The sequence below is a fragment of the Pan troglodytes genome, chromosome 9 (genome assembly GCF_028858775.2).
Source record: "Pan troglodytes isolate AG18354 chromosome 9, NHGRI_mPanTro3-v2.0_pri, whole genome shotgun sequence".
NCBI lineage: Eukaryota > Metazoa > Chordata > Mammalia > Primates > Hominidae > Pan > Pan troglodytes.
Genome location: NC_072407.2, coordinates 37691384 through 37719140, shown reverse-complemented (window position 1 = coordinate 37719140; position 27757 = coordinate 37691384). Strand labels below are relative to the sequence as shown.

At 46.2% G+C, this 27757-nt stretch overlaps 2 protein-coding genes across 5 annotated transcripts in view; both read left to right on the top strand.

Moving 5' to 3' along the window:
• The window catches only part of CD59 (CD59 molecule), a 31248-nt gene extending 25394 nt beyond the window's left edge, over positions 1–5854 (top strand). For 3 of the 4 annotated variants that reach the window (XM_009460159.5, XM_054661180.2, XM_054661179.2), the window contains one exon: positions 754–5854. In XM_009460159.5, the coding sequence (XP_009458434.1) occupies positions 754–1019 (266 nt within the window). In that variant the 3' untranslated portion in view covers positions 1020–5854. 4 annotated transcript variants of the gene reach the window in all.
• A 4458-nt stretch (positions 5855–10312) lies between these two features.
• On the top strand, positions 10313–12859 carry C9H11orf91 (chromosome 9 C11orf91 homolog). Its single transcript, XM_016920652.3, has 2 exons — positions 10313–10894; positions 12601–12859. Exons 1-2 carry the CDS (start codon positions 10399–10401, stop codon positions 12684–12686), a joined length of 582 nt encoding a protein of 193 aa, XP_016776141.1. The 5' UTR covers positions 10313–10398; the 3' UTR covers positions 12687–12859.
• Positions 12860–27757: the final 14898 nt, after the last annotated feature.

Below are 27757 nucleotides of genomic sequence, written 5' to 3'. Positions count from 1 at the left end.
TGAAGCACAAAAGTTTTAAATTTTGATGGAGTCCAGTTTACCTATTTTTCTCATTTTTTTTTTTTAAATCAAGCTCCTTCCATGTTAGCAGTTGAAGGCCCATGTCATTTCTTATCTGCATGGAACTTGCATTGTAAGGAATTCTATTGTAATTTCTTTAACACTTTTTAAAAATTAATGGACTGGGTTTTTCAGGTTTTATTCTGACCATTCTTGAGCATATATCTTATACATAGCTTTGGCTGGGCATGGTGGCTCACCCCTATAATTCTATCACTTTGGGAGGCTGAAGCAGGAGGACCACTTGAGCCCAGGAGTTCAAGACCAGACGACCGGGCAAGAAAGTGAGACCTTATCTCTCTAAAAAAAAAAAAAGAAGAAAAGGAAAAAATCCCCAAGTAACTTCATAGCGTAAATTCTAAAAGTGGAATTGCTGGATCAAAGGGGGCATGTGTTTAAAATCTTGGCAGATATTACCAAATTTCCCTCTTAACAGTATAAATGCCTGTTCCTCCTCCGTCCCACCCCCATAACTATACTGGCTCTGATGAGACCTTGGTTTTCTATAAAAGCTCTATTTAGAGGTGTATCATTATTTACTTAATTGTTCTCCTTTACAACCCACCTGGGATGAGCATCTTGCCTAGATGTCTCTACTTGCACAGGATACATACGAAATAGAATTGAGGATTCAAAAGCAGATACAGAACTCTTCCCACTTACTTTCTTACCCTTGTGTGTGTCTCCCCACAGGGTTACAAGTGTATAACAAGTGTTGGAAGCTTGAGCATTGCAATTTCAAGGACCTCACAACCCGCTTGAGGGAAAATGAGCTAACGTACTACTGCTGCAAGAAGGACCTGTGTAACTTTAACGAACAGCTTGAAAATGGTGGTAACGAACAGCTTGAAAATGGTGGTAACGAACAGCTTGAAAATGGTGGGACATCCTTATCAGAGAAAACAGTTCTTCTGCGGGTGACTCCATTTCTGGCAGCAGCCTGGAGCCTTCATCCCTAAGTCAACACCAGGAGAGCTTCTCCCAAACTCCCCGTTCCTGCGTAGTCCGCTTTCTCTTGCTGCCACATTCTAAAGGCTTGATATTTTCCAAATGGATCCTGTTGGGAAAGAATAAAATTAGCTTGAGCAACCTGGCTAAGATAGAGGGGCTCTGGGAGACTTTGAAGACCAGTCCTGTTTGCAGGGAAGCCCCACTTGAAGGAAGAAGTCTAAGAGTGAAGTAGGTGTGACTTGAACTAGATTGCATGCTTCCTCCTTTGCTCTTGGGAAGACCAGCTTTGCAGTGACAGCTTGAGTGGGTTCTCTGCAGCCCTCAGATTATTTTTCCTCTGGCTCCTTGGATGTAGTCAGTTAGCATCATTAGTACATCTTTGGAGGGTGGGGCAGGAGTATATGAGCATCCTCTCTCACATGGAACGCTTTCATAAACTTCAGGGCTCCCGTGTTGCCATGGAGGCATGCCAAATGTTCCATATGTGGGTGTCAGTCAGGGACAACAAGATCCTTAATGCAGAGCTAGAGGACTTCTGGCAGGGAAGTGGGGAAGTGTTCCAGATAGCAGGGCATGAAAACTTAGAGAGGTACAAGTGGCTGAAAATCGAGTTTTTCCTCTGTCTTTAAATTTTATATGGGCTTTGTTATCTTCCACTGGAAAAGTGTAATAGCATACATCAATGGTGTGTTAAAGCTATTTCCTTGCCTTTTTTTAATTGGAATGGTAGGATATCTTGGCTTTGCCACACACAGTTACAGAGTGAACACTCTACTACATGTGACTGGCAGTATTAAGTGTGCTTATTTTAAATGTTACTGGTAGAAAGGCAGTTCAGGTATGTGTGTATATAGTATGAATGCAATGGGGACACCCTTTGTGGTTACAGTTTGAGACTTCCAAAGGTCATCCTTAATAACAACAGATCTGCAGGGGTATGTTTTACCATCTGCATCCAGCCTCCTGCTAACTCCTAGCTGACTCAGCATAGATTGTATAAAATACCTTTGTAACGGCTCTTAGCACAGTCACAGATGTTTGAGGCTTTCAGAAGCTCTTCTAAAAAATGATACACACCTTTCACAAGGGCAAACTTTTTCCTTTTCCCTGTGTATTCTAGTGAATGAATCTCAAGATTCAGTAGACCTAATGACATTTGTATTTTATGATCTTGGCTGTATTTAATGGCATAGGCTGACTTTTGCAGATGGAGGAATTTCTTGATTAATGTTGAAAAAAAAACCCTTGATTATACTCTGTTGGACAAACCGAGTGCAATGAATGATGCCTTTCTGAAAATGAAATATAACAAGTGGGTGAATGTGGTTATGGCCGAAAAGGATATGCAGTATGCTTAATGGTAGCAACTGAAAGAAGACATCCTGAGCAGTGCCAGCTTTCTTCTGTTGATGCCATTCCCTGAACATAGGAAAATAGAAACTTGCTTATCAAAACTTAGCATTACCTTGGTGCTCTGTGTTCTCTGTTAGCTCAGTGTCTTTCCTTACATCAATAGGTTTTTTTTTTTTTTTTTTTGGCCTGAGGAAGTACTGACCATGCCCACAGCCACCGGCTGAGCAAAGAAGCTCATTTCATGTGAGTTCTAAGGAATGAGAAACAATTTTGATGAATTTAAGCAGAAAATGAATTTCTGGGAACTTTTTTGGGGGCGAGGGGGTGGGGAATTCAGCCACACTCCAGAAAGCCAGGAGTTGACAGTTTTGGAAGCCTCTCTCAGGATTGAGATTCTAGGGTGAGATTGGCTTACTGCTATCTTGTGTCGTGTACCCAGTTTTTGGCCAGACTACACTGGGAAGAAGGTAGTCCTCTAAAGCAGAATCTGAGTGCCACTAAATGGGGAGATGGGGCTGTTAAGCTGTCCAAATCAACAAGGGTCATATAAATGGCCTTAAACTTTGGGGTTGCTTTCTGCAGAAAGTTGCTGTGACTCATGCCATAGACAAGGTTGAGTGCCTGGACCCAAAGGCAATACTGTAATGTAAAGACATTTATAGTACTAGGCAAACAGCACCCCAGGTACTCCAGGCCCTCCTGGCTGGAGAGGGCTGTGGCAATAGAAAATTAGTGCCAACTGCAGTGAGTCAGCCTAGGTTAAATAGAGAGTGAAGAATGCTGGACAGGAACCTCCACCCTCATGTCACATTTCTTCAATGTGACCCTTCTGGCCCCTCTCCTCCTGACAGCAGAACAATGACTGCCCCGATAGGTGAGGCTGGAGGAAGAATCAGTCCTGTCCTTGGCAAGCTCTTCACTATGACAGTAAAGGCTCTCTCCTTGCTGCCAAGGCCTGTGACTCTAACCTGGCCTCACGCTGGGTAAGCTTAAGGTAGAGGTGCAGGATTAGCAAGCCCACCTGGCTACCAGGCCGACAGCTACATCCTCCAACTGACCCTGATCAACGAAGAGGGATTCATGTGTCTGTCTCAGTTGGTTCCAAATGAAACCAGGGAGCAGGGGAGTTAGGAATCGAACACCAGTCATGCCTACTGGCTCTCTGCTCGAGAGCCAATACCCTGTGCCCTCCACTCATCTGGATTTACAGGAACTGTCATAGTGTTCAGTATTGGGTGGTGATAAGCCCATTGGATTGTCCCCTTGGGGGGATGAGCTAGGGGTGCAAGGAACACCTGATGAGTAGATAAGTGGAGCTCATGGTATTTCCTGAAAGATGCTAATCTATTTGCCAAACTTGGTCTTGAATGTACTGGGGGCTTCAAGGTATGGGTATATTTTTCTTGTGTCCTTGCAGTTAGCCCCCATGTCTTATGTGTGTCCTGAAAAAATAAGAGCCTGCCCAAGACTTTGGGCCTCTTGACAGAATTAACCACTTTTATACATCTGAGTTCTCTTGGTAAGTTCTTTAGCAGTGTTCAAAGTCTACTAGCTCGCATTAGTTTCTGTTGCTGCCAACAGATCTGAACTAATGCTAACAGATCCCCCTGAGGGATTCTTGATGGGCTGAGCAGCTGGCTGGAGCTAGTACTGACTGACATTCATTGTGATGAGGGCAGCTTTCTGGTACAGGATTCTAAGCTCTATGTTTTATATCATTTTCATCTGTACTTGCACCTCACTTTACACAAGAGGAAACTATGCAAAGTTAGCTGGATCGCTCAAGGTCACTTAGGTAAGTTGGCAAGTCCATGCTTCCCACTCAGCTCCTCAGATCAGCAAGTCTACTTCTCTGCCTATTTTGTATACTCTCTTTAATATGTGCCTAGCTTTGGAAAGTCTAGAATGGGTCCCTGGTGCCTTTTTACTTTGAAGAAATCAGTTTCTGCCTCTTTTTGGAAAAGAAAACAAAGTGCAATTGTTTTTTACTGGAAAGTTACCCAATAGCATGAGGTGAACAGGACGTAGTTAGGCCTTCCTGTAAACAGAAAATCATTTCAAAACACTATCTTCCCGTCTGTTTCTCAATGCCTGCTACTTCTTGTAGATATTTCATTTCAGGAGAGCAGCAGTTAAATCCGTGGATTTTGTAGTTAGGAACCTGGGTTCAAACCCTCTTCCACTAATTGGCTATGTCTCTGGACAAGTTTTTTTTTTTTTTTTTAAACCCTTTCTGAACTTTCACTTTCTATGTCTCCCTCAAAGAATTGTTGTGAGGCTTGAGATAATGCATTTGTAAAGGGTCTGCCAGATAGGAAGATGCTAGTTATGGATTTACAAGGTTGTTAAGGCTGTAAGAGTCTAAAACCTACGGTGAATCACAATGCATTTACCCCCACTGACTTGGACATAAGTGAAAACTAGCCAGAAGTCTCTTTTTCAAATTACTTACAGGTTATTCAATATAAAATTTTTGTAATGGATAATCTTATTTATCTAAACTAAAGCTTCCTGTTTATACACACTCCTGTTATTCTGGGATAAGATAAATGACCACAGTACCTTAATTTCTAGGTGGGTGCCTGTGATGGTTCATTGTAGGTAAGGACATTTTCTCTTTTTCAGCAGCTGTGTAGGTCCAGAGCCTCTGGGAGAGGAGGGGGGTAGCATGCACCCAGCAGGGGACTGAACTGGGAAACTCAAGGTTCTTTTTACTGTGGGGTAGTGAGCTGCCTTTCTGTGATCAGTTTCCCTAGGGATGTTGCTGTTCTCCTCCTTGCTATTCGCAGCTACATACAACGTGGCCAACCCCAGTAGGTTGATCCTATATATGATCAATGCTGGTGCTGACTCTCAATAGCCCCACCCAAGCTGGCTGTAGGTTTACAGATACATTAATTAGGCAACCTAAAATATTGATGCTGGTGTTGGTGTGACATAATGCTATGGCCAGAACTGAAACTTAAGAGTTATAATTCATGTATTAGGGTTCTCCAGAGGGACAGAACTAGTAGGATATATGTATATATGAAAGGGAGGTTATTAGGGAGAACTGGCTCCCACAATTAGAAGGCGAAGTCGCACAATAGGCCGTCTGCAAGCTGGGTTAGAGAGAAGCCAGTAGTGGCTCAGCCTGAGTTCAAAAACCTCAAAACTGGGGAAGCTGACAGTGCAGCCAGCCTTCAGTCTGTGGCCAAAGGCCCAAGAGCCCCTGGCAACCCACTGGTGCAAGTCCTAGATTCCAAAGGCTGAAGAACCTGGAGTCTGATGTCCAAGAGCAGGAAGAGTGGAAGAAAGCCAGAAGACTCAGCAAACAAGGTAGACAGTGTCTACCACCACAGTGGCCATACCAAAGAGGCCACCAATTCCTTCCTGCTACCTGGATCCCTGAAGTTGCCCTGGTCTCTGCACCTTCTAAACCTAGTTCTTAAGAGCTTTCAATTACATGAGCTGTCTCAAAGCCCTCCAATAAATTCTCAGTGTAAGCTTCTGTTGCTTGTGGACAGAAAATTCTGACAGACATACCCTGTAAGTGTTACTGTCAGGATAACATGAGAACGCACAACAGTAAGTGGTCACTAAGTGTTAGCTACGGTTATTTTGCCCAAGGTAGCATGGCTAGTTGATGCCGGTTGATGGGGCTTAAACCCAGCTCCCTCATCTTCCAGGCCTCTGTACTCCCTATTCCACTAAACTACCTCTCAGGTTTATTTTTTTTAATTCTTACTCTGCAAGTACATAGGACCACATTTACCTGGGAAAACAAGAATAAAGGCTGGTCTGCATTTTTTAGAAACTTTTTTGAAAGGGAGATGGGAATGCCTGCACCCCCAAGTCCAGACCAACACAATGGTTAATTGAGATGAATAATAAAGGAAACACTGTTCTGGGCTTCCCAGAATAGCTTGGTCCTTAAATTGTGGCACAAACAACCTCCTGTCAGAGCCAGCCTCCTGCCAGGAAGAGGGGTAGGAGACTAGAGGCCATGTGTGCAGCCTTGCCCTGAAGGCTAGGGTGACAATTTGGAGGCTGTCCAAACACCCTGGCCTCTAGAGTTGGCCTGTCTATTTGAAATGCCGGCTCTGATGCTAATCGGCGACCCTCAGGCAAGTTACTTAACCTTACATGCCTCAGTTTTCTCATCTGGAAAATGAGAACCCTAGGTTTAGGGTTGTTAGAAAAGTTAAATGAGTTAAGACAAGTGCCTGGGACACAGTAGCCTCTTGTGTGTGTTTATCATTATGTCAGCAGGTCAAAGAAGCAGCTTCTCAGGTGTGAGGCTGGCGCAATTATCTGGAGTGGGTTGGGTTTTCTAGGATGGACCCCCTGCTGCATTTTCCTCATTCATCCACCAGGGCTTAATGGGGAATCAAGGAATCCATGTGTAACTGTATAATAACTGTAGCCACACTCCAATGAGCACCTACTAGTTGTCCCTGGCACTGCTTATACATATGTCCATCAAATCAATCCTATGAAGTAGATATTGTCTTCATTTTATAGATCAGAGACAATTGGGGTTCAGAGAGCTGATGTGATTTTCCCACGGTCACAGAGAGTCCCAGATCCAGGCACAACTCTTGTATTCCAAGACACAAGCAGTACATGTCCAAAGGCTGCCCAGAGCCACCGGGCACGGCAAATTGTGACATATCCCTAAAGAGGCTGAGCACCTGGTCAGGGTCTGATGGCTGACAGTGTGTCCAGATGCAGAGCTGGAGTGGGGGAGGGGAAGGGGGGCTCCTTGGGACAGAGAAGGCTTTCTGTGCTTTCTCTGAAGGGAGCAGTCTGAGGACCAAGGGAACCCGGCAAACAGCACCTCAGGTACTCCAGGCCCTCCTGGCTGGAGAGGGCTGTGGCAATGAAAAATTAGTGCCAATTGCAGTAAGTCAGCCTCGGTTAAATAGAGAGTGAAGAATGCTGGACAGGAACCTCCACCCTCATGTCACATTTCTTCAGTGTGACCCTTCTGGCCCCTCTCCTCCTGACAGCGGAACAATGACTGCCCCGATAGGTGAGGCTGGAGGAAGAATCAGTCCTGTCCTTGGCAAGCTCTTCACTATGACAGTAAAGGCTCTCTCCTTGCTGCCAAGGCCTGTGACTTTCTAACCTGGCCTCACGCTGGGTAAGCTTAAGGTAGAGGTGCAGGATTAGCAAGCCCACCTGGCTACCAGGCCGACAGCTACATCCTCCAACTGACCCTGATCAACGAAGAGGGATTCATGTGTCTGTCTCAGTTGGTTCCAAATGAAACCAGGGAGCAGGGGCGTTAGGAAGCTCCAACAGGATGGTACTTAATGGGGCATTTGAGTGGAGAGGTAGGTGACATCGTGCTTTGGAGCCCAGGGAGGGAAACGTTCTGCTGAAGTTGAATTCAAGACTGTTCTGTCTTTCATCACCAACTTGAGTTTCCTGGACATTTGTTTGCAGAAACAACCGTAGGGTTTTGCCTTAACCTCGTGGGTTTATTATTACCTCATAGGGACTTTGCCTCCTGACAGCAGTTTATCTCAGTGTTCATTGTGGCACTTGAGTTTTCTTGCATACTTGTTAGAGAAACCGAGTTTGTCATCAACTTCTTATTTAACCCCCTGGCTATAACTTCATGGATTATGTTATAATTAAGCCATCCAGAGTAAAATCTGTTTAGATTATCTTGGAGTAAGGGGGGAAAATCTAATTTTTTCTCCACAACTAGATATATACATAAAAAATGATTTTATTGCTTCATTTAAAAAGTATAACACAAAATCTCTTTTCCTTCTAAGGGCCTTCAATATGTAATAACAAGAGCTAATGTTGAACACAAGCCATTGCCAGGTACTTAAACTGTCTCACTTAGTCTTGCCAACCTAAGCAAGTAGATGCCATTACTATTCCCATTATATTGATGAAAAAATGAGGTTGAGAAAGGTTCAGCCGCACAGCCAAATACATAGTGGATCCAGGGTTTGGTCCCAAGTCTTGAGTCCAAAACCCTGGTTCTTACCATTACTGTGGTTCTGTAGGGGTGAAAAAATTTTTCTTCTAATCTCTTGGGTTCAGAGCCTGGGGCCTGAGAATTAAACTGACAAAGACAGATTAACAGAAGACAAAGTTTATTACGCAGGTACATGGGGTTCTTACAGAAACAAAGTGAAAACCCAAAGAAGTGGCTTGAGAACTTATATACAATTTTAACAATGGGCGATTGTAGAAAAGTGATAAGACAAAGGAAAAGAGGTTTGAGCTTCTGGGGGCAGTAAATTATGGGAAGTTAAATATATGGGGGAAACTAATGGAAGATAAGGGTATTTTTTATTTTATTTATTTTGAGACAGGGTCCTGCCTTGTCACCCAGGCTGGAGTGCAGTGCTATGATTGTGGCTCACCGCAGCCTCAACCTCAGCCTCCTTAGTTCAAGAAATCCTCCCACTTTAGCTCCTGAGTGGCTCCAGGCAAATGCCACCACACCTGGTTAATTTTTAAAATTATTTTGTAGAGACAGAATCTCGCTATGTTGCCCCTGGCTGTTCTGAAACTCTTGGCCTCAAGAGATCCCACCTCAGACTCCCAAAGTGCTGGGATTACAGGCTGGGTGCTGAGCTATCGCACATGGCCTGTATTAGCCATAGACTGAGGGGAAATACATTTTCTTGAGAGCCTCAGCCTAGTGATCACTGGTATGAATAAACAATGATGGGTGGCTGCCAAAGTCAGAGAGCAAATACTGCGTGTGACAACTAAGTGTGGGAAGCTCAGTGTGGGAAGAAAAAGCTTCCCAGTTTCAGACATGCCCCTTAATAGGGACAGCTGCCTCTTGTGTTTGGACAAAGTGTCCAAGTTCAAGTGTTTCACACACACACTGTTCCGTCTTCTGTTTGATCACAACCCTATGAGGCAGCCTGGTTTTCTTATTTCTATTTTATAGAAAACCTACAAAAGTCAAGCAACTTGTCCAAGGCTACCCAGCTTGAATATCTGACTCTCTCCACTTTGCTGCTACACACACACACACACACACACACACACACACACAGTTTGCACTGTGTGTGCAGATATATATGCATATATATATTTAACTTGTGAAGCTGATACTGACTCTTTAACTGCCCTCCACCCATCACTATTCATACCAGTGATCATTAGGCAGAGGCTCTCAAGAAAATGTATTAGTTATTTCCCCTCAGTCTATGGCTAATACAGGTTACTCACATAAATGAGCTGTCATGTCCTTTGGACAAAATGTCCAAATCGCTCATAAGCAATGGGTGAAGTATTTGAGGTAGGGCGGACAGGATTTCCTTTTGGTGGTTAGCTCGTTGCCTGTTAGCTCCTGGTGGTATCTGTGTTTGGAAGAGAACTAAACTGCATTTCACTGAAAACACTCCTTCAGATCTATTACAAACCAGATGAGGATCCCCTTTTCTAGAATCTTCCTCAACACTGCTAACGTTTGGCAGATACATGGGTTGGCTCTAACAGCCATTCCCAATCAATCCTCTTCTCCTTTGTCTGCCTCCCACAGTAGTGGATGAAAAATCAGACACTGATTTTCTCAGACTTCTTTGCTGTGGGCGCGGCCAGTGAGGCAATGAGGTAAGTCTGCTGGTGCAGGGGCCAGGTTTCTAGGAAATACTTTTCTCCCTCATGGGAGAAAGAGAGGAAGCCTGAAGTAAGCCTTCTTCCGCAGCCCTGGCCCGCTGCCTGTTCTGGATGAGGGTATGCTGGGATATGACAACGGAAGCCAGCGGCGTCGCAGAGCAAGAGCGAGGCGGTGGGCGGAGTCGAGGGACGGGAGGCGAGGCGAGGCGAGCCAGGGGGCGTGGCTTTCGAACTGCGGGGCGCGGCCAGCCGCCGGTGGGCGGGGCCACGTTCCGGGACGTGGTCGTCCGGGCTTTGGAACCCCGCCTGTTAGGGGCGGGGCTGAGGCGAAAGGGTGGGGCCGCGCTCCATCGGGGCGGGGCTTGTGGAACCTCGAAACCCCGGCGACTCGGGGCCTGAGCGCGCGTCTCCCGGCGCGGGGTTCCTCCCACGCAGACCCTCATTCAAACGATGCCAAAGGGGCGGCGCGGCAGCCACAGCCCCACCATGAGCCAGCGGTCGGCTCCGCCCCTCTATTTCCCGTCCCTGTACGACCGCGGCATCTCCTCGTCCCCGCTCAGCGACTTCAACATCTGGAAGAAGCTCTTCGTGCCGCTGAAGGCGGGCGGGGCGCCAGTGGGCGGGGCGGCGGGGGCCCGGTCCCTGTCCCAGGCGCTCCCCGCCCCGGCGCCCCCGCCCCCGCCACCACCCGGCCTGGGTCCCTCCGGCGAGCGCCCCTGGCCCTCGCCCTGGCCCTCCGGCCTGGCCTCCATCCCCTATGAGCCTCTGCGCTTCTTCTACTCGCCGCCGCCGGGGCCTGAGGTGGCTGCCTCGCCCCTGGTCCCCTGCCCCTCGACCCCCAGGCTCGCCTCTGCCTCCCACCCGGAGGAGCTCTGCGAGCTGGAGATCCGGATTAAGGAGCTGGAGTTGCTCACCATCACTGGGGACGGCTTCGACTCCCAGAGCTGTGCGTGACCTCGCCAGGGCCACCGAGCCCAGCCTTAGCCTGCCCTAGCTCCCTCCTTGGCTCCGTGCCCCGACCCGAAATGTAGCCTGGTTTGACTCCAGCCCCCAGTAGTCCCAGATCCAAAATCTATCCCCTAGCACCCAGACTCCCTTATCCTGGACTTCAACCGACTCCTCCCCCCACCACAGATCTGAACTTCATGAGCCTCTTAGTCCCAAACTCCATCCTCCCTCCTTCCTAAACCCTTTGGGTCATCTGGACTCTGAGCCTCCACACCTGGAACTCCATCCGCCACCACCCCGTCCTGAACTTGAATCCTCCTGCACAGTCATCCTCCTACCCTGTACTCTGGAGCTCCACCCACCACAGACAGTCCCTAAGCTTTAATGTTCGGTCTTAAACCGGGGCTCTCCATGGGGGAAGGTGAAGTAGGTGACTGTCAGTTGTCTGTAGGGGGAGGTGGGAGTTGTGCAAGAACCACAAGGCCCAAGGCCGTTTCCAGGGCAGCTTTGGGACACTCCACTTCTCAGTGCTGGGGGGCAGCCCCCCTGGGATTCTGTGGCCTTGGCGCCGGTAGTTCTCTCACCAGGATCCTGGGCCGATATCTGGTCTTAGGTCTGAAGTCTTAGGGCTCTGGACCACGTGTGCTGATGCGGGCAGGATCCCTTAGCCTACGAGCTGAATGACTCCTCCCTGTTGGAGGGTAAAGTTGTTAAATGCATTGTACTCCAAGAAGGACCTATTGCAAAGTAGAACTTTCAGTAGCGGTAGGTTGTCCTGCAGACTTTGTCTTTCCCGTCACTTGTTTTGGCTAAGGCTTGTCCTTGACCACTGGAGAAGGGTAGATAGTTCTAAAAAGATCATTCCAACTATTGTATATAACGGCTTAAGTTGGCTTCCCCTGCCACACAGAGAAGGGAAGTATGAAATAACCTAAATGCTTAGGTCCGTGTGGCCATGGAAATGGTCTTCAGTTCAGCACCCTTTCTCATAGCCATGGAAGGAAGACAGTCCCTAGAAAAACTGGGCTTTGCTAAGTCCTGGATTTCTTAACTATGAATACATACATAATACTATGTATTCATAGTTAAGAAATCTTAACCGAATACATAGTTAAGAAATCCAGGGGCCGGGTGTGGTTGCTGGCACCTGTAATCTTAGCACTTTGGCGGGGCCAATGCGGGCGGATCATTTGAGGTCAGGAGCCTGACCAACAAGAGGATCATTGAGGACCAGCCTGAGCAACATGGTAAAACCCTGTCTCTACTAAAATACAAAAATGAGCCGGGCTTGGTGGCACGCATCTGTAATCTCATCTACTCGGGAGGATGAGGCAGGAGAATCGCTTGAACCCAGGAGGCCGAGGTTGCAGTGAGCCAAGATTGTGCCACTGTACTCCAACCTGGGTGAAAGAGTGAGACTCCCTCTCAAAAAAAAAAAAAAAAATTAGAAGAAGAAGAAATCCAGGACTTAGCAACTCTGACTGTAAAAACACATGTAACTGGATGTGTTGCATGTACAGTCAGAACCAGTTACATGTTTTTACAGTCAGAGTTTTCAGTTTTTTGTTTTTTTCTCTCCCATCTTGGATCACAAATGGAGTTTTAGGTTGGAGGAAGCACAGTTGCTTCCCAAGAGTTTGCTTTGGAAGTGTTAGGAAAAGCCCTTATCTCTATTACGGCTAAGTTTGTTTTGCTCTCCCGCAGACACATTCCTGAAGGCGCTAAAAGACGAAAAGTTACAAGGACTGAAGACCAAGCAACCCGGAAAGAAGTCGGCCTCTCTCTCCTGAGGAGCTGCCCACCAGAGCTTGGGCAGCCACCTCCTTAGGTGTTAGTGCTTAGATAATGTGTCCCATTTGTTGTCATTTCAAAGATGGTTATTTTCTGTTCTGTATTTACCGCTGTTGTTGTTGCTACCAGCATGTACTTCACATACAGTGCCCGCTTTGTGTGGTAAATCTCATGGTCTCTCTCCTCTCTATGTGCTGCTGAGGGAGCTCTCTCATGGTGTCTAGAAGCTGCTGTCCAGCCAGCATTCAAGGTCTCCCGAGACCAGGGAGGGAACCCCCAACACTACCACAGTCATGCAAACCAGAACAACAGATTATCAGGAAGGAATCGGGAGAAACCAAGGGCAATATATATATTGGTTCTACTGCTGTGTCTCTGCTCAGAAAGGTTCTTTGAGGACTGGAATAGTGGGGGTTTGGTGTGTGGTTTGTTTTTTTTCCCAAACATATTTACTCCTTGGAAGTGTTTGGTGTTTTCATTTTTTTTTTTTTTAATGTTTTTTGGACCACAAACTCTCTGATAATCTTATCAAAGCCCTGGCCCTTCCTAGAAATTCATACATTCAAGAAATATTTATTGAGTGCTTATTTTGTGCCTAGGCACTTGGGATTGGGGATGGGGGAGAGACAGACAATAAATATTATAAATAAGTAAATCATAATATGGTATCATAGAAGATGACATGCTAAGGGGGAAAAAAAGCAGAGTAAGGATTGCCAGGGTGGGTCAGAGGAAGGCAGGGCAGAATTTCACATGGAGTTTCTTGAAGAGGTATTATTTAAACAAGGTCTGAAGGAGGTTGAGGGTCATAGCCATGTGACACCCTAGGGAATGTTCCAGGCAGAAGGGCCAGTGCAAAGCCTGCTCCAAAGATGGGAGCATGGCAGCATTTTTGAGAACCAGCAAACAGTCCAGATGGCTGGAGCAGGAGGAGTGAGGGGAGAGTGGTAGGGGTGAATACACAGGGGGCCCATTTGTATAGAGCCTTATAGTCACGGTAAGGACTCTGGGCTTTACTCCAAGTGGGACAGAGTCATTAGACAGCCTTCTGGGGAGTGACAGGATCTGACTTGTGCTGCTGTGATATGAATAGACTACCGGGGTGCAAGCAAGGAGGCAGGGAGAGCAGTCAGGAGGCTGTAGTAATTAATATTCCAGCTAAAAAGACCATGCTGAGCCCGGCGTGGTGGTGCACACCTGTAGTCCCAGCTACTCAGGAGGCTGGGGTGGGAAGGATCGCTTGACCCCAGGTGTTCAAAGTTACAGTGAGCTATGACCATGCCACTGGCATGCCAGCTTGGGCAACAGAGCAAGACCCTGTCTCTAAAAATTAACCAAGTAAAAGATCATGCGGGTAGCAGTGGGTGTGGTGAGAAGTATCAGGCAATTGAAGCACAGAGTGGTAATCTAAGATAGGAGAACACAGGTGGAACAGGTTTTGGTGAGAAGGAGGAGCACAGGTGGAACAGCTTTTGGGGAGACAATCAGCAGTTTTATTTGGGATATGTGAAGTTTTTGGTGTCTGGTAGACCTCCCGGTGGAGAAGCTGTGTAGCAGGGGCCCATATAAGCCTGGAGTTCAGGAGAAAGCCTGGGCTGGAGGTACACGTTGGGGAGTTGCTGACAGTTAGGTTTATTTAAAAAACGAAGTCAAATGAAATCACTGAGGGAGTGAGGGTAGGGAGAAAGAGAACCAAATATTGAGGGTGGAGGCACTCTCACTTAAGAAGATGGGGAAAACAGGAGGAACCTGCAAAGGAGAATGAAAAGGAGTGGAGTCAGGTGTCTCGGCAGCCAAAGGAGGAAGTGGTCGCCTCTGACAGACAGTGCCGACAGGCCAAGTAAGGTGAGCCTGAGAATTTGCCCTTGGATTTTGCCGCATGTTAGTACTGATCTTGCCAGAGCAGTTTTGGTTGAGTGATAGGGGTAATGCCTGACTGGGGTGGTATTAAAAGTGAATGAAAGGGGATGATTTGGAGACAATGGGTGTAGCTCACTCTTTAGAGGAGTTAAGCTGCAGAAGATCACAGAGAATGAGAGCAGTAGCTGGTAGGGCAAGTGGGGATAAGAGAAGGTTTTTATTAAGATGGGAGAAATAACCATGGCCTGAGAGAAATGACCCAATAGAGAGAGAAAAAGTGATGATGTAGAAGAGATCTGGGAAATTGCTGGAATCGTGTCCTTGAGTGGTCAAGAGAGGTGGTGTCTTAGTCTGTTTTGTGCTGCTATAACTTCACAGACTGGAGTATCTATAAAGAACAGAAATTTATTCTCACAGTTCTGGAGGCAAGTAAGGTGGAGATTAAAGCACCAACAGTTTGGATCGTGATGTCTCTGCTTCCAAGATGACGCCTTGAATGCTATGTCTTCCAGAGGGGAGGAACAGTTAGCTCTGTCTTCTCATGGCAGAAGAGCAGGAGAGAAGAGGGAACCCACTCCAGCAAGCAATTTTTTTTTTTTTTTTTTTTTTGAGATGGAGTCTCGGTCTGTCGCCCAGGCTGGAGTGCAGTGGTGCAATCTCGGCTCACTGCAAGCTCACGCTTTTAATAGCGACATGAATTTATTCATGAGGGCTCTGCCTAGATTCTAAACACCTCTTCTTAGGTCTCTCCTCCCAGTACTATTACACTGAGGATTAAGTTCCCAACACGTGCATTTTGGAGGGGACAAAAACATTCAAACCACAGCAGGGGGGATCTAGTTTACAGTAAAGAGATTGGCTTTTGAGGGGAGACGAGATGGCTCATTTGTAGTAACAGGAGTTACATCTGTGGCATGGGGGTGCAGATGCCGGTAGATGGGTAAACGGGGAGGTGGGAACCCTAGAAGTTGCGTACACATGCACAAAAGTTTGTCCAGCTACCTCTATCTTGAGGACACAGAGGCACATGCCTACAAGGCCAGGCTGGAAACCTGGAACTGCGGCCAGGAAGCCAGGTGGAAACTGGCAAGCCACAGAGCTCGTGCCCCCACTACAGGGGCAGCGGACACCCAGCTCCAGCTTGTTGTTGCCAGGGCAGCAGTGTGAGCACAGGGCCAGGTGAAAGCTGCTGGTTTCTAAATCTTAACAATGAATTCAAATGTTTCCAAAACACTAGGCAGGCCAAGTAAAATAAAGGTGGAAAGTCCCCCAGACATGTTAACCTCTGCTTTACACACAGAAACCCTCCTACTCCAGGCAGAGATTCCAGGCCCTTCTGGGATCCAGATATTGATTCCAGGAATCAATATCTCCCCAGGAAGAAGCCAGATTTGAGCCCTAGGCTGGTTGCTACCAGAGAAGCTCCTTTGTTCTCCCAGAAAACTTCAGGCTGGCCAGGCCAGAGGGCAGTGAAGGGCGCGGGGTGGGGGTGGAGAATCTTAATAAGAATAAATGGGAACAAACCAGGCATCAGGAAAACCAAGTGCAGAGCTCAGATGGAGACAGAGATGTCTGGCATGGCCTTGTTTCTTTCCCCAGAGTCCCAATAGCCCTCCCTAGGCCATATTCCTTAAAAGTGCCCACCTGCTAAGTGCAAACCATGTGCTGGGCACTAAGGGAGTCGGTGGAGTTGAATAATTTAATTCTCACTGCCAGCTGGTGAAACAGATACTGTTCTTGGCATGTTTTACAAATGAGGAAGCAGAGGCTCAGAGAGGGAAAGTGGCTTACCCACAGTCACATGGCTAGGATGTTGCAGGGTTGGGTTTAGAACTCAGGTCTATCAAGGCTACCCCAACCTCTCCTTCCACAGTGAGGTGCCAATACAGGAGAAGCTTGAGGTGAGCCATAAAAAAGAAGCATCCAGCATTTCTTCCAGGAACTCTCATCCCCTTGCAGCCATCAGGTGTCCTCTTGATGCCCTTAAAATGGTGGGTGGCAGGGCAGACCATTGGGGATGATGACGCAACACTTGCTTGGCCCTGACCCCTCGGTGCTCACACACACACCTGTGGGTGGAGGGGGCGGGGAACACCTGCAGTAGGTACGGTCTCCTGTCCTGAATCCCCTGTGGCAGCTGAGACCAAGTCTTCTGGAGATGGCTGCACCAGGCTGCCACCACTAGACACTATTCACATCAACCGACAACTTTCTCATTTCCTGCAGACCCAAACCAGAGAAGATACATAGGTTCATATCTCAAGTACTAACTCCCATCTGCACTTGGGAGCTCTTGTGGAGAACTGGAGACCTTAATTGGGCTCAATGGAAACCAGTACCATCATGGGGGTACGGGGGCCCATGTGCCATTCCTGTGGTACAAATCCTTTTAATCCAGGTTTAGCTTCTGGGTCTCCAGTTATAGAGAGAAAAATCTGGAAAAGAACAAAGAAGAGTTCACAATACAGTAAGGGAAATATAATCAAAATAGTTTCACTTACGATGAATAAGTTCTGGAGCTCTACCTGCAGCATGATGAATATAGTTAATAATTGTTGCATACTTTTAAAAAGCAATGTAATAAAAGTCATCAACACTTACTGGCAGTTTGTAGGTATCACATATTATATTAGGTTTTTTACATGGACCATCTCACTCCATCCTTAAAATGACCTTTCGAGGTGGGGACTGCTGTCCTCATGTTACAGGTGACTAACATGGAGGCACAAAGAGGTAAAGTAATGTGAGTCTGGTATTGCAGCTAGTAAATAGGAGAGGTAGAATTCAAACTCAGGGCTGACTCCAGAGCTTGTGTTCTGGTCCGCTGGGCCCACAAAGCCTCCTGTGAGCATAATGAACAGAGCAGTGTGGGGAGTACAGAGGGAGGTCCACCAGGTTCCTGAAGGAAATGCATGGAACACCCAAATTGGCTAATTTGAAGAGCATTTAATAAAGGGATTATGCTATAAACTGAATGTCTGTGTCCTTCCAAAATTCATATGTTGAAACCTAATCCCCTGTGCAATAGTATTAGGAGGTGGGATGTTTGAGAGGTGATTAGGTTATGAGGGTGGAGGGTGGAATGAGATTATTGCCTTTATAAAAGAGGCCCAGCAAGCTTATTCACCACTCCTACCTTCTATGAACTAGGAAGCTGGCCCTTACCAGCCACCGAATCTGCTGGCATATTGATCTCGGACTTCCCAGCATCCAGAACTATGAGAAATTTCTATTGTTTGGACACCACCCCGTCTATGGTATTTTGTTATATCAGTCTGAATGGACTAAGACAGAGTGTTTACAAAGGTGCAGGCAGGGAATGCGGATTATCACCCAAGCTGTTGCTAACCCTAGGCGGGTAGGTGTGAGAGGAGGGAGTGGTTGCCAGAACCTGAGAACAGACAGGGCTGTGTGGAAAGGGTCCTTCATAAGTGTGACCCTTGTCTAGGGCCACAGGTAGCCCACAGTGACCCTGCAGAGGGGGAGCCCCTGCAGGGAGGGAGCCCCTGCAAGAGACAGATGGGGAGGACAGTGAGGTCAGGGTCTTCCAATACATGTAAATACTGGTAGGGGGTGGTTTTGGTGTTGGCTAGGTTGCTTCCCACAACTTGGCAAGAGAGAATGGGGTTGGTAGTTTGGTAGTATTACAGCCAAGGTCCCAGAAATGCCCACACTCAGGCCTGCCACCTCCCCACTCACCCCATGGCTTGGACTAACTTTGGGCACAGGTCCTGTTATCGTCAGTTGGTGGGATGTAATTGTCATGTAATTGACAGCCCCTCAGAACAAAATGAAACAAAAGAGGCTGTTCCTCAAAGAAAAGGGCGCTTGGCAGAGGAAAGCAATAGAGAGCTTGATTGAGAGAACACCACATGCAAGGAATAATAGATAAATGCAGTGGTGTGCCGGAGCCAGTTTCTATGGGCTCACGAGAACTAATTGCCAAATTTTCAGGAATGTTATGAGCTGGTTATTAAATACAACCATTATTAAAAATTAAACCATATCAACTTTTAATTAAATCATATTTAAGACGAAGGTAACAAATATTCACAATTCATCACTTCCTAATTATTTTGCTACAGTTTTCTATCATCTGTATTCCTGAGCTCATTTATGCCTATTGTGTCTGTGTGGTCGAAATACTACATAATGGTGTGCTAATGTGCATATCTTCTGAATGATGTCATGTGGGGTTTTTTTAAATTGGCCACGGGGAGTGTATTTACAACAAGGAAATTGGCAAATGTACAAATCAGGGTTGGCTCCCTCAGACCTCCACTGAGAAGAGCTGGTTGAAAAGAGTTTACCAGCACACCACCAGCTACATGAAAAACAAAAGCACCGCTTTATTTGTAGCTGAGCTAGAAGGAAAGCTGTTTTGGAGCATTCAAAGCTGGGATGATGGTATAAATGAAGCTCGCTGCTTCCTCTGGCTTGATTTGCCCACTAAGTGCCAGACAGGAAAGAGACAGACAAGAGCCTGATTCACCCGTCCATGGAGGCAGGCTTGTCCTGGGTCTGACTATTGCATGAACTCAGGGAAGAAGGAAAGCCCAACGTGCTGACTTTATTTATTTTTTCTTTTTAATGCTTTTTAGAGACAGAGTCTTGTTCTGTTGCCCAGGCTGGAGTGCAGTGGTGTGATCTTAGCTCATTGCAGTCTCGAACTCCTGGGCTCAAGTGATCCTCCCACCTCAGCCTCCCAAGTCTTTGGCTAATTTTTAAATTCTTTTGTAGAGGCGGGGGTCTCACTTTGTCTCACCACCAGGCTGGTTTTGTACTTCTGGGCTCAAGCAATCCTCCTGCCTTGACGTCCCAAAGCACTAGGATTACAGGTGTGAGCCACTGCACCTGGCCCCCATGTACTGACCTTTAAGATGTAGTAAACCTATCTACTGGGAAAGTGGGGTCAAAGGAATTGTCCTGGACTCTGGCCAATCGGATCAATTAGTGGTCTTTACTTTCAAGAAACTAGGGTAGAGGGAAAGCTGAGGTAGAGGCCTGTAGATGGAGGCTGAAGGCCTTCTGCAGTGCTGACTGTTTGGGCAAGATGAAGCATGAAACCTGATAGAACAGATAACCAGCTCTTTATATCATGATCCTTTCATCATAAGCTTATTACTCCTGAGAGAAATATAGACTTCAAGTGTGATGGGAAGACCTCCTGCTACCTTATCCAAGTCACCTGTGCCCACCCTCTGTGCCAAAGCGGTCAGGCAGGGTTCAGTGGAAGTCAGCTGGGAACAGAAGGAAGAGACATTTAATTACTGCTTTACGGCTTTTGGTCTCACTGGAGGTAAATACCTTGTTGGTGCCTCAGGGAATATTGGCCTTTTCCTTTGAACTGTGTCCTGATTCTGACATTAATCAGATCTGCAACCTTGGGAAAGTTACCCAGCCTCTCACAGCCTCTTTCCACATCAGGCAAATGGAGACGCTGCTTTCACAGGATGGGGGCTGGGAGTGGGGACAACAACAAAAAATGACAGATGTGAAACTGCCCCAAACTGGGAATCATTTTAATATTATTTTCCTGTTTGTGTAGTACACAGCCCTCATTGTTGAGTCACTGGTGCTGGAAGTGGTGGTGGCCACGAGATGTGAGCTGGAGGGAGGCCCGGTCCACAGGGAGGGAGAAGCACTCAATGCGCAGGCCCTGGAGCTCAGCCCCATAAGCAGCGACAAAGGGGGTGAATGTGGCTGGGAAGCAGTTTGGGGCAGAGGGGTTTGTTTTCTAGAGGGAGCCAACCACATTCCTCCCAGGCAGTATCACATGGCCCACACCCGACAGACAAGGCCAAGGGCATGGCCTCTCTGTAGGCAGTCCCCAAAAGGAAGGGTGGATGGTCACCACCCAATCCTGTCATTCTGTCCACACCAGCGCATGAGCATATCCGAGAACATATCTGTGCCGCAGCTGCCATGAAAGTGACTAAATAGTAATAACTTGCCTTTGTCAGACTTCCCACCTAGCAGAAGTTTTGTGATTCATGAGGACATCCTGTTTCTGAGTAAAGAATCTTATCGTGATTTCCTTAAACTGTTGGCATAGTGGTTAATGCATGCCTGACATGGAAAAGGATGCTGATTTGCTTCTGAATCATGAAGTTTTGCTGATTTGTTTCTGAATCATGAAACTTTGCTGTCTTGCCCGTAGACATTTTAGCCTGTAGGTTGTCATCTGTAGCCAGTGACTAATCTCTCTATTATACCTTCCAATAACAAAAAGACAACTCTTTGTATGAAGAGTCCTCCTCCCCTCTTCTAAACCTTCCCATAAAAGCTTTCTAACTTGTAACAGACTCTAGGACACTCCCAGCTTTGTTGGTGTGTCTTCCTGGGTCGATCCTCACATTTGGCTTCCAATAAACATTTATCAAGTTATTTCTGGTGAAACAGCTGTAATTTCAATCGACAATAGGAATCCAGAAAATCTATGATGCAAAGCTGAAGTATCACCTATTCCAGGTGCTCTTTGGTTTTGGGGGGAAACAGGCCACTCAAACTGACTTACTTGAGTAAAGAGAGTGACTGGCAATGGGCTTCTTGGATTACAAGCAATAGAAACTAAACTAAGGGAAATTTAAAAAGGCATCATCTGAACAAGGAAAGCAAAGGAATGAGGTGCTGCCACTGGACAACTCAGCTCCAACTACCAGTTCTTAGAAAATGTGATTGGCCCAGCTTGGGCTACATTTCCATCTCTGTCCATGTTGTGGAGGAGGTGGCCAGGGTCCTGTGGTTGCATCCCCACCAGAACCACTTGGAACTGTGGAGCAGCTGCTTCCCAAAAGAAGGACCCTGGCTGCCAAAGATACATGGCTCCCTCATGGGCCTCGCGCAATTGGCACCAGGGCCTGGAAGCCACCAGGAGCCCAGGCAGCTCCCCTCCCATCTCTTTTTCACTGCATCCTCCTGCCTTTTGCAGTCAGCTTCCTTCCAACTTGGCTCCCAGGGTACTCACAAGAGTGGCATCAGGCTCCAAGTACACATGATCGCGAGCAGGCTGCTCTCCATCTCTCATATTTTCTCTCCAAGAAATGGTAGTTGGAGCTGAGTTGTCCAGTGGCAACACCTCATTCCTTTCCTTCTAAATGTTCGGACGACGCCTTTCTTAGTTTCCCTTAGTTTAGTTTCTGTTGCTCATTATCAAAGACACCCATTGCCAGTCACTCTCTTTACTTAAGCCAGGAGGAATGGCAGGGTGTGGCTAAGTATGCCCAGTTTATTCTTCCCCAAATTATGAATCACAAGTCCCCATCAATCACTGGGCATTGGGCGGGTAAAGAGGCAGGAAGAGGCCAGGACTCCCGTACTGCTCTTGGAAGGAAGCTGAAGGGAAGTGCTCCTCTCCCAACAGCATGGATGTCACTTCCTCCAGGAAGCCTTCCCTGATTCCAATCCCCAGTCTGGGCTATGTGTCCCTTCTCTGAGCTCCCTTTGTACTCTGGGCATCCCCTTTCCTGGGACTTACTACCTGGATTATAATAGCCCATCAGTATGTCTCCCTAGCTCGACTACGATCTTCTTAAGGTTAGGGCCTGTGTTGTCATCATCGTCATCCTGAGCACACAGTTTTGCACAAAGTGGACCCTCCATGTGCTTAAGGAGCACATTGCTGGCTGTGGATAGAGGGGGAAATGCAGTCTCAGCCTTATGGTTTGACTTATGGTGGAAACGTCAATTGCATAAAATGATAAGAAAGGATGATCTAGATGCAATATCCTGGGACTCATCTGGGCCAAGTGCCTTTATGACAGGCTTGGGGATGGGGTCAAGATGTACCTTGAGTTCTTTACCAAGATTCAGAGACAGGCCTAAGACAGCTCTTTTTATCTGAGAAGTGGTATATAATTGCTGGATCTGGGGTCAGACTGCCTGGGTTGAAATCCCAGCACACACCAGCTGTGTGACTTTGGACAAACTGCTTAACCTTTGTGTCTTTGTTTCCTCATTTATAAAATGAGGAGATTATAGAGTACCCCCACTTCATAGGTTGCTATAAGGTTGAAGTAAGTTAATATGTATGAAGTACTCAGAGCAATGCATAGTCCAAAGCCAGTACTCAATAGATGTTAATTATTCCATCTACTCATTCACAGAGTCAGCCAGGATTATCACTGTCATTTCAGAGTTTACCTGAATCCGGTACAAACATTCTGTAACTCTGAAAACAATGCATATAAACTAAGCCTGCGTTCATTTACTCCTTTGTTTACTCATTTATTCATCCAATTGTTCTTTCAAAAAAAAAAATAGATTCTTAACTCTCTAGGCCCTTTTTCTCATCTGGAAAAGGCGCGCAATAATTCCCCCAGCCTGGGGTTGTTGCCAGTTACCTGAGATATGTATGTAAACTGCTCAGCTCATGATGTGACAAACAGCTAATGCTCACCATCATCTTTGCCTCTTTGGGTTCACTGGGCAATTTGCAACAAGGTTTCTGGTCATTAACACAAAATCCCCACATTTCTCTTATAGTGGGATCCACCAGGTGGCAGCATGGATTTAGACATGGGATGAAACGGTCTCCCCTTTCTAGTCCTCTCACATCCAGGGCTGACATTTATTAGCCCGTTCATTATAAACTAGGGGAAAAATCCAATTTAGAAACCTTTTGGGAGGAGGAGACACTGCAGCCATTGAAGGCTTTCATTGCAAAAATAAACAGGTGCAGCACCTGGCCTTTCCCAGAGGCCTGCAGGTGGCTGTCTGCTGAGAGCCACATCTTACTCACCCAGGGAAAATCTGCTCTTTGTAGAACTGGTTTCAAGATGAAAAGTTCAGTTCACATGAACAAGAGAAGCTGGGCTGAACTCATTGACTCTTACTATGTGTATTGGTCTGCTCGGGCTGCTATAACAAAATGCCACAGACTGGGTGGCTTAAAAAACAGACATTCATTTCTCACTGTTCTGGAAGCTGGGAAGTCCAAGATTAACCTGCTGGCTGATTTGGTTCCTGTTGAGGACTCTTTCTGGCTTGGAGATGGCTACCTTCTTCATGAGTCCTCATATGGCAAAGAGAGAGCTCTGGTGTCTCTTTCTCTTCTTATAAGGGCACTAATCCCATGATGAAGGCCCCACCCTCATGACCTCATTTAAACATAATTCTCTGTCTAAGGTTTCTGTCTCCAAATCCCATCACTTTGGGGGTTAGGGCTTCAGTATATGAATTTAGCGGGGGACACAATTCAGTTCATAGCATTATCTACAATGTATTTCTAGTTTTTGTGTACTCTTCTGTTTGTCTACCTAGTTCCTATTATTCAGACATATATCTATTTATATAGACTATTGTTTATCTTTTTATTGTCTGTCGTTATTACTAGCCATTAATGTTGGGATGATCTTAATCAGCACTGTCCAATAGAAGTTTCTGAAATGGCAGAAATGTTCTATATCAATGCCATTTACTATGGTGACCATCAGACACATGTAGCTATTGAGTTTTAACATGTGGCTAGTGCAACTGGGAAAGTGAATTTTAAACTTTATTTCACTTTAGTTATTTACATTTAAGTTGAAATAGGCACATGGCTATTAGTAACTACCATAGTGGACAGCTCAGATCTGAATAGAAGAATATATCTGCAGTTTCCCCTCTTAATTGATTAGATTGTGTTGAGTCTGGGAAGAGGGAATATTTGGGATTTCATGCAGGCTTGGTTTCCAGAGTTAACTGTTGTGGGGGCAGGCAAAATGGCACATCTTCATAAATGAAGAAATAGGCTCAGGGAAATGAAGTCACTGCTGAAGCTGACACAGTGGGTCAATGGCTGAGCCTATTCCCTCCCTGCAAGGCTCCAGCTGGCAGCTTCTTCTTCTGTGCAGTCCTCCAGGAATCCAGGTCCCTTCTTCTCTCTCTTGGAGGTGACTTAGGAAGAGTCACTGGACAATCAGAATAGGCCCACTTGTCCAGTGTGTGGCATGTGAGTATGCGTGTTTGGGTGTATGCATGCGTGCATATGAGCAGGCTCTTGGCAGAGATTGTGTAAGCTGCTACACAGAAACAAGGATGATGTGCAAATATGAATTGTCCACTGCGCCCTCCCCCATCCAGTCCATAATAACTGTTTATTTTAGGTGCATTTCAGGGACTGATGTCATTTTATAGTCTGTTTAATGCAACCATTCTAACGGGCCCGTTAGAGCACTGGAAAAGGTGTGGTGGTGTCTGAGCACAGGAGAGTCCAGTCAGGGGGTGAGAGACACCCTTGGAGCTTCTCCCAAGCCCTGCCAGCTAGCAATTGCCAGCTACTGAGGAATCGCCAAGTGCCAGGCCCTGGGCTCAGCACCCTACATACAGCATCTCATCAATATTTACATCCCAACACATGAGGAAAATGGCCCCAGCCCCCATTTTATAGAGGCGTCGAGAGGCATCTAGCTAGGATGTGGCTGAGCCACTCCAAAGCCTGAAGCCTTAAACTCTTGGCTCTTTTCTTCAGTGACTGGCTTCAAACTATTATATTTTCCCTGTTGTCCTTTAGCCCACAGCAGCCAGCTGATACGGAGAATGTTTGTGTGGGCAAACGTCTTAATTGCCAAGGGCATGGACTCCAGAGTGGGGATGGGCAAGTTCCCTCCTGATTTCATCACATGCATCACTTTAACGACGCTGTCCTTGAGCTGGTACAGGAGGAGACTTATGGATTTTCCCCAAATAGAATCTTATTTTCCATGAGCTTACCATATGATTCTAAGAGTGAGTTCCATGTCAATTTTTTTTTTTTTTTTTTTTTTTTGGATAGAGTCTTGCTCCGTGGCCCAGACTACAGTGCAGTGATGCTATCATAGCTCACTGTAGCCTCAGACTCCTGGGCTCAAGTGATCCTCCCTTCTGAATAGCCAGGACTACAGCCACATACCACCATGCCTGGCTGTTGCAATTATTTTTTTTTGTAGAGACAGGATCTCACTATGCTGCCCAGGTTGGTCTTGAACTACTGGCCTCAAGTGATCCTCCTGTCTTGGCCTCTCAACGTGTTGGGATTACAGGTGTGAGCCACCATGCCCAGCCAGAATTCCATGCCACTCTTACAGAGCTGACCGTTCTTGCTGCCAGATCTTTAACCCACCAAGCCCAGATCTTTTCCAGGGTTGCTGGGACCAGGGTATTATACTCCTGGTGAGCTGGTTACTCAGAATGATTCCCAGGCATGATGAGGCTGTAACCAAAAGAGCATGTGGAATCTGCAGCACAGCTCCAGCTGGTTCCAGCTTGTCTCATCATGGCCAGGTGATGAAGGGCTCTTCCTTTCACAGCACCATTCATCTCTCCCTAGGTGTCCTGAGCCCACTGTGCTGGAGGCTGTTGAAAAGGGAGGTTGTCCCTAGCGGATGAGTCAGATGAGGCTGAGTAGAGGAGTCACTCCTTCTGGGTGATCAATGGGTGATGCATTGGCTGTGGTGAGAAAGTGAGTTCTCCTTTGCTACAAGTATTCAAACAGAGGCTCCATAAATAACAATAATTCATCATACTTGTTGAGTGCCATGCAGTTGTGAATGGTGCACTCTCTCCTTCCCCTTCTACAGTCACCTCATTGACTGCACATTTCACAGATAAGGCTCAGAGAGGGGACATGAATTGCCCAAAGTAACATAGCCAGAATGTAGTAAAGGCAAGGTTCTAAACTTAGGTCTGGATGATGTCAAATCCCAAGATTGGGATCCCTTTAAAGTGTAATAACAGTGGTCATGACATAGATTCGGAGCTACAGTAAAACCTTATCAGGCCCCAAACTGAAAAGATTTTAGTGCCCTCTTTTCCTATATGTAATTAAAAATGAAAACAATCCTAAACTATGAAGTATTAAAAAAGCACAATAAACTTGTAACCCCCCCAGCCCCCATCCCAGGGTAACTATAGTGCCTTTTTCTTTTTCTCTATTAAATTGCATTCAAAAGCTCTCTCTCTTTCCCTGATCTTCTCCTCTCTCTGCTCCACTTCCTCTCATTTTGACTGTCTGCTTTTCCGAAGCTCTAGTCCTGCTTAATCTCTGACGAGGGGAGTAACATTGTGTACAGAGGTCATGAGGTTTATCCTGTGATGACTGGAGTGTGAAGGACAGAATCTTCACTAGATTCCCTTTCAACTCAGAGTCTGGGATTCTATCAATCACTTCAAAAACAAACAGCAAGATATATCATTTCATCACGTGGCAATGTCTAATATTCTGAGAATATTGTAAACACTTGTTAAAATCTCTTCCTTATGAGGAATGGAGAAAGAGGTATTAAGGGAAAAGACAAACTGTGAACACAAATATCTGCTTACACCTTGGAAGGCGAATTACCAGTGAGACAATGTGCTTTATTTCATACGCAAATGTGGCGAGAAAAACCCAACACAATGCCAACTAAGCTACACAGACTAAGGCAGCAAAGAATGGTATCACTGCAAAGCGCTACTTGGTTCGCCTATTTAGATTTGCTCCATAGAGCACTATATTTGAGAGGATGGATAAAAACCAAAACCCATACATTAATAATCTGGTACATTCTGAATGGCATTTTATTGATATGAGCAATTCAAAATGAGAGTGTTCAGTGTACTGTGGTTTCATTCATAAAGTACATGGTTCCTGAATTTTCATTTGGATTGCATGTGTAGTTCGCAAATTGGTTATTTCTTCTTTACACTTGGGTTCCTGATTTCATTTGGTGGTGACAGCTCTGAAATTGGGGTTTGTAACGCTTGTTGCTTCTTCGCATTGGCAATTTTCTCTCTTCCCCCTGGGGATACTGTGGACATCTTACTAATTGGTTAAAGATAATTGGGAAGGAAAGCTGTGTCACATAATTGGAAGATGCAACAGTAGAGCCTGTCCTTTTCTAGACTTAAACGCTTCCAGAAAGAAGTGGACGTCAGTTTTCATTTGGCTTTTATGAGGAAGAAATGGCACTGAATGAATGGTGAGCCCTTAATAGGTTGGGCTTTGTGTCTCAAGGATCAATCTTCCTTGACTGTGAGCTTTGTGAGGGGCAGGAGCTGTGTCCCATTCACTGAGTCCCTGTCTCCTGGCACAGTGTCTGAAACACAGCAGGTGCTCAGGAAACATCTCCTCAACCTATGAAGGACTGAAGGGATGGCTATGGGGAAGGTTCTATCAGTGCTTCTAGATAGTTCCAGTTTCCAGTTAAATGAAAGATTAATGATTAACAGGATAAAAACCAGCTTTTTTTTTTTTTTTTTTTTTTTTTAG

Excerpts from the sequence above, each read along its gene's own strand:
- C9H11orf91 (XM_016920652.3), top strand. The coding sequence starts at position 10,399 with ATGCCAAAGGGGCGGCGCGGCAGCCACAGCCCCACCATGAGCCAGCGG. Across the intron at positions 10,895-12,600 it reads CGGCTTCGACTCCCAGAGCT|ACACATTCCTGAAGGCGCTA; the intron begins GTGCGTGACCTC and ends GCTCTCCCGCAG.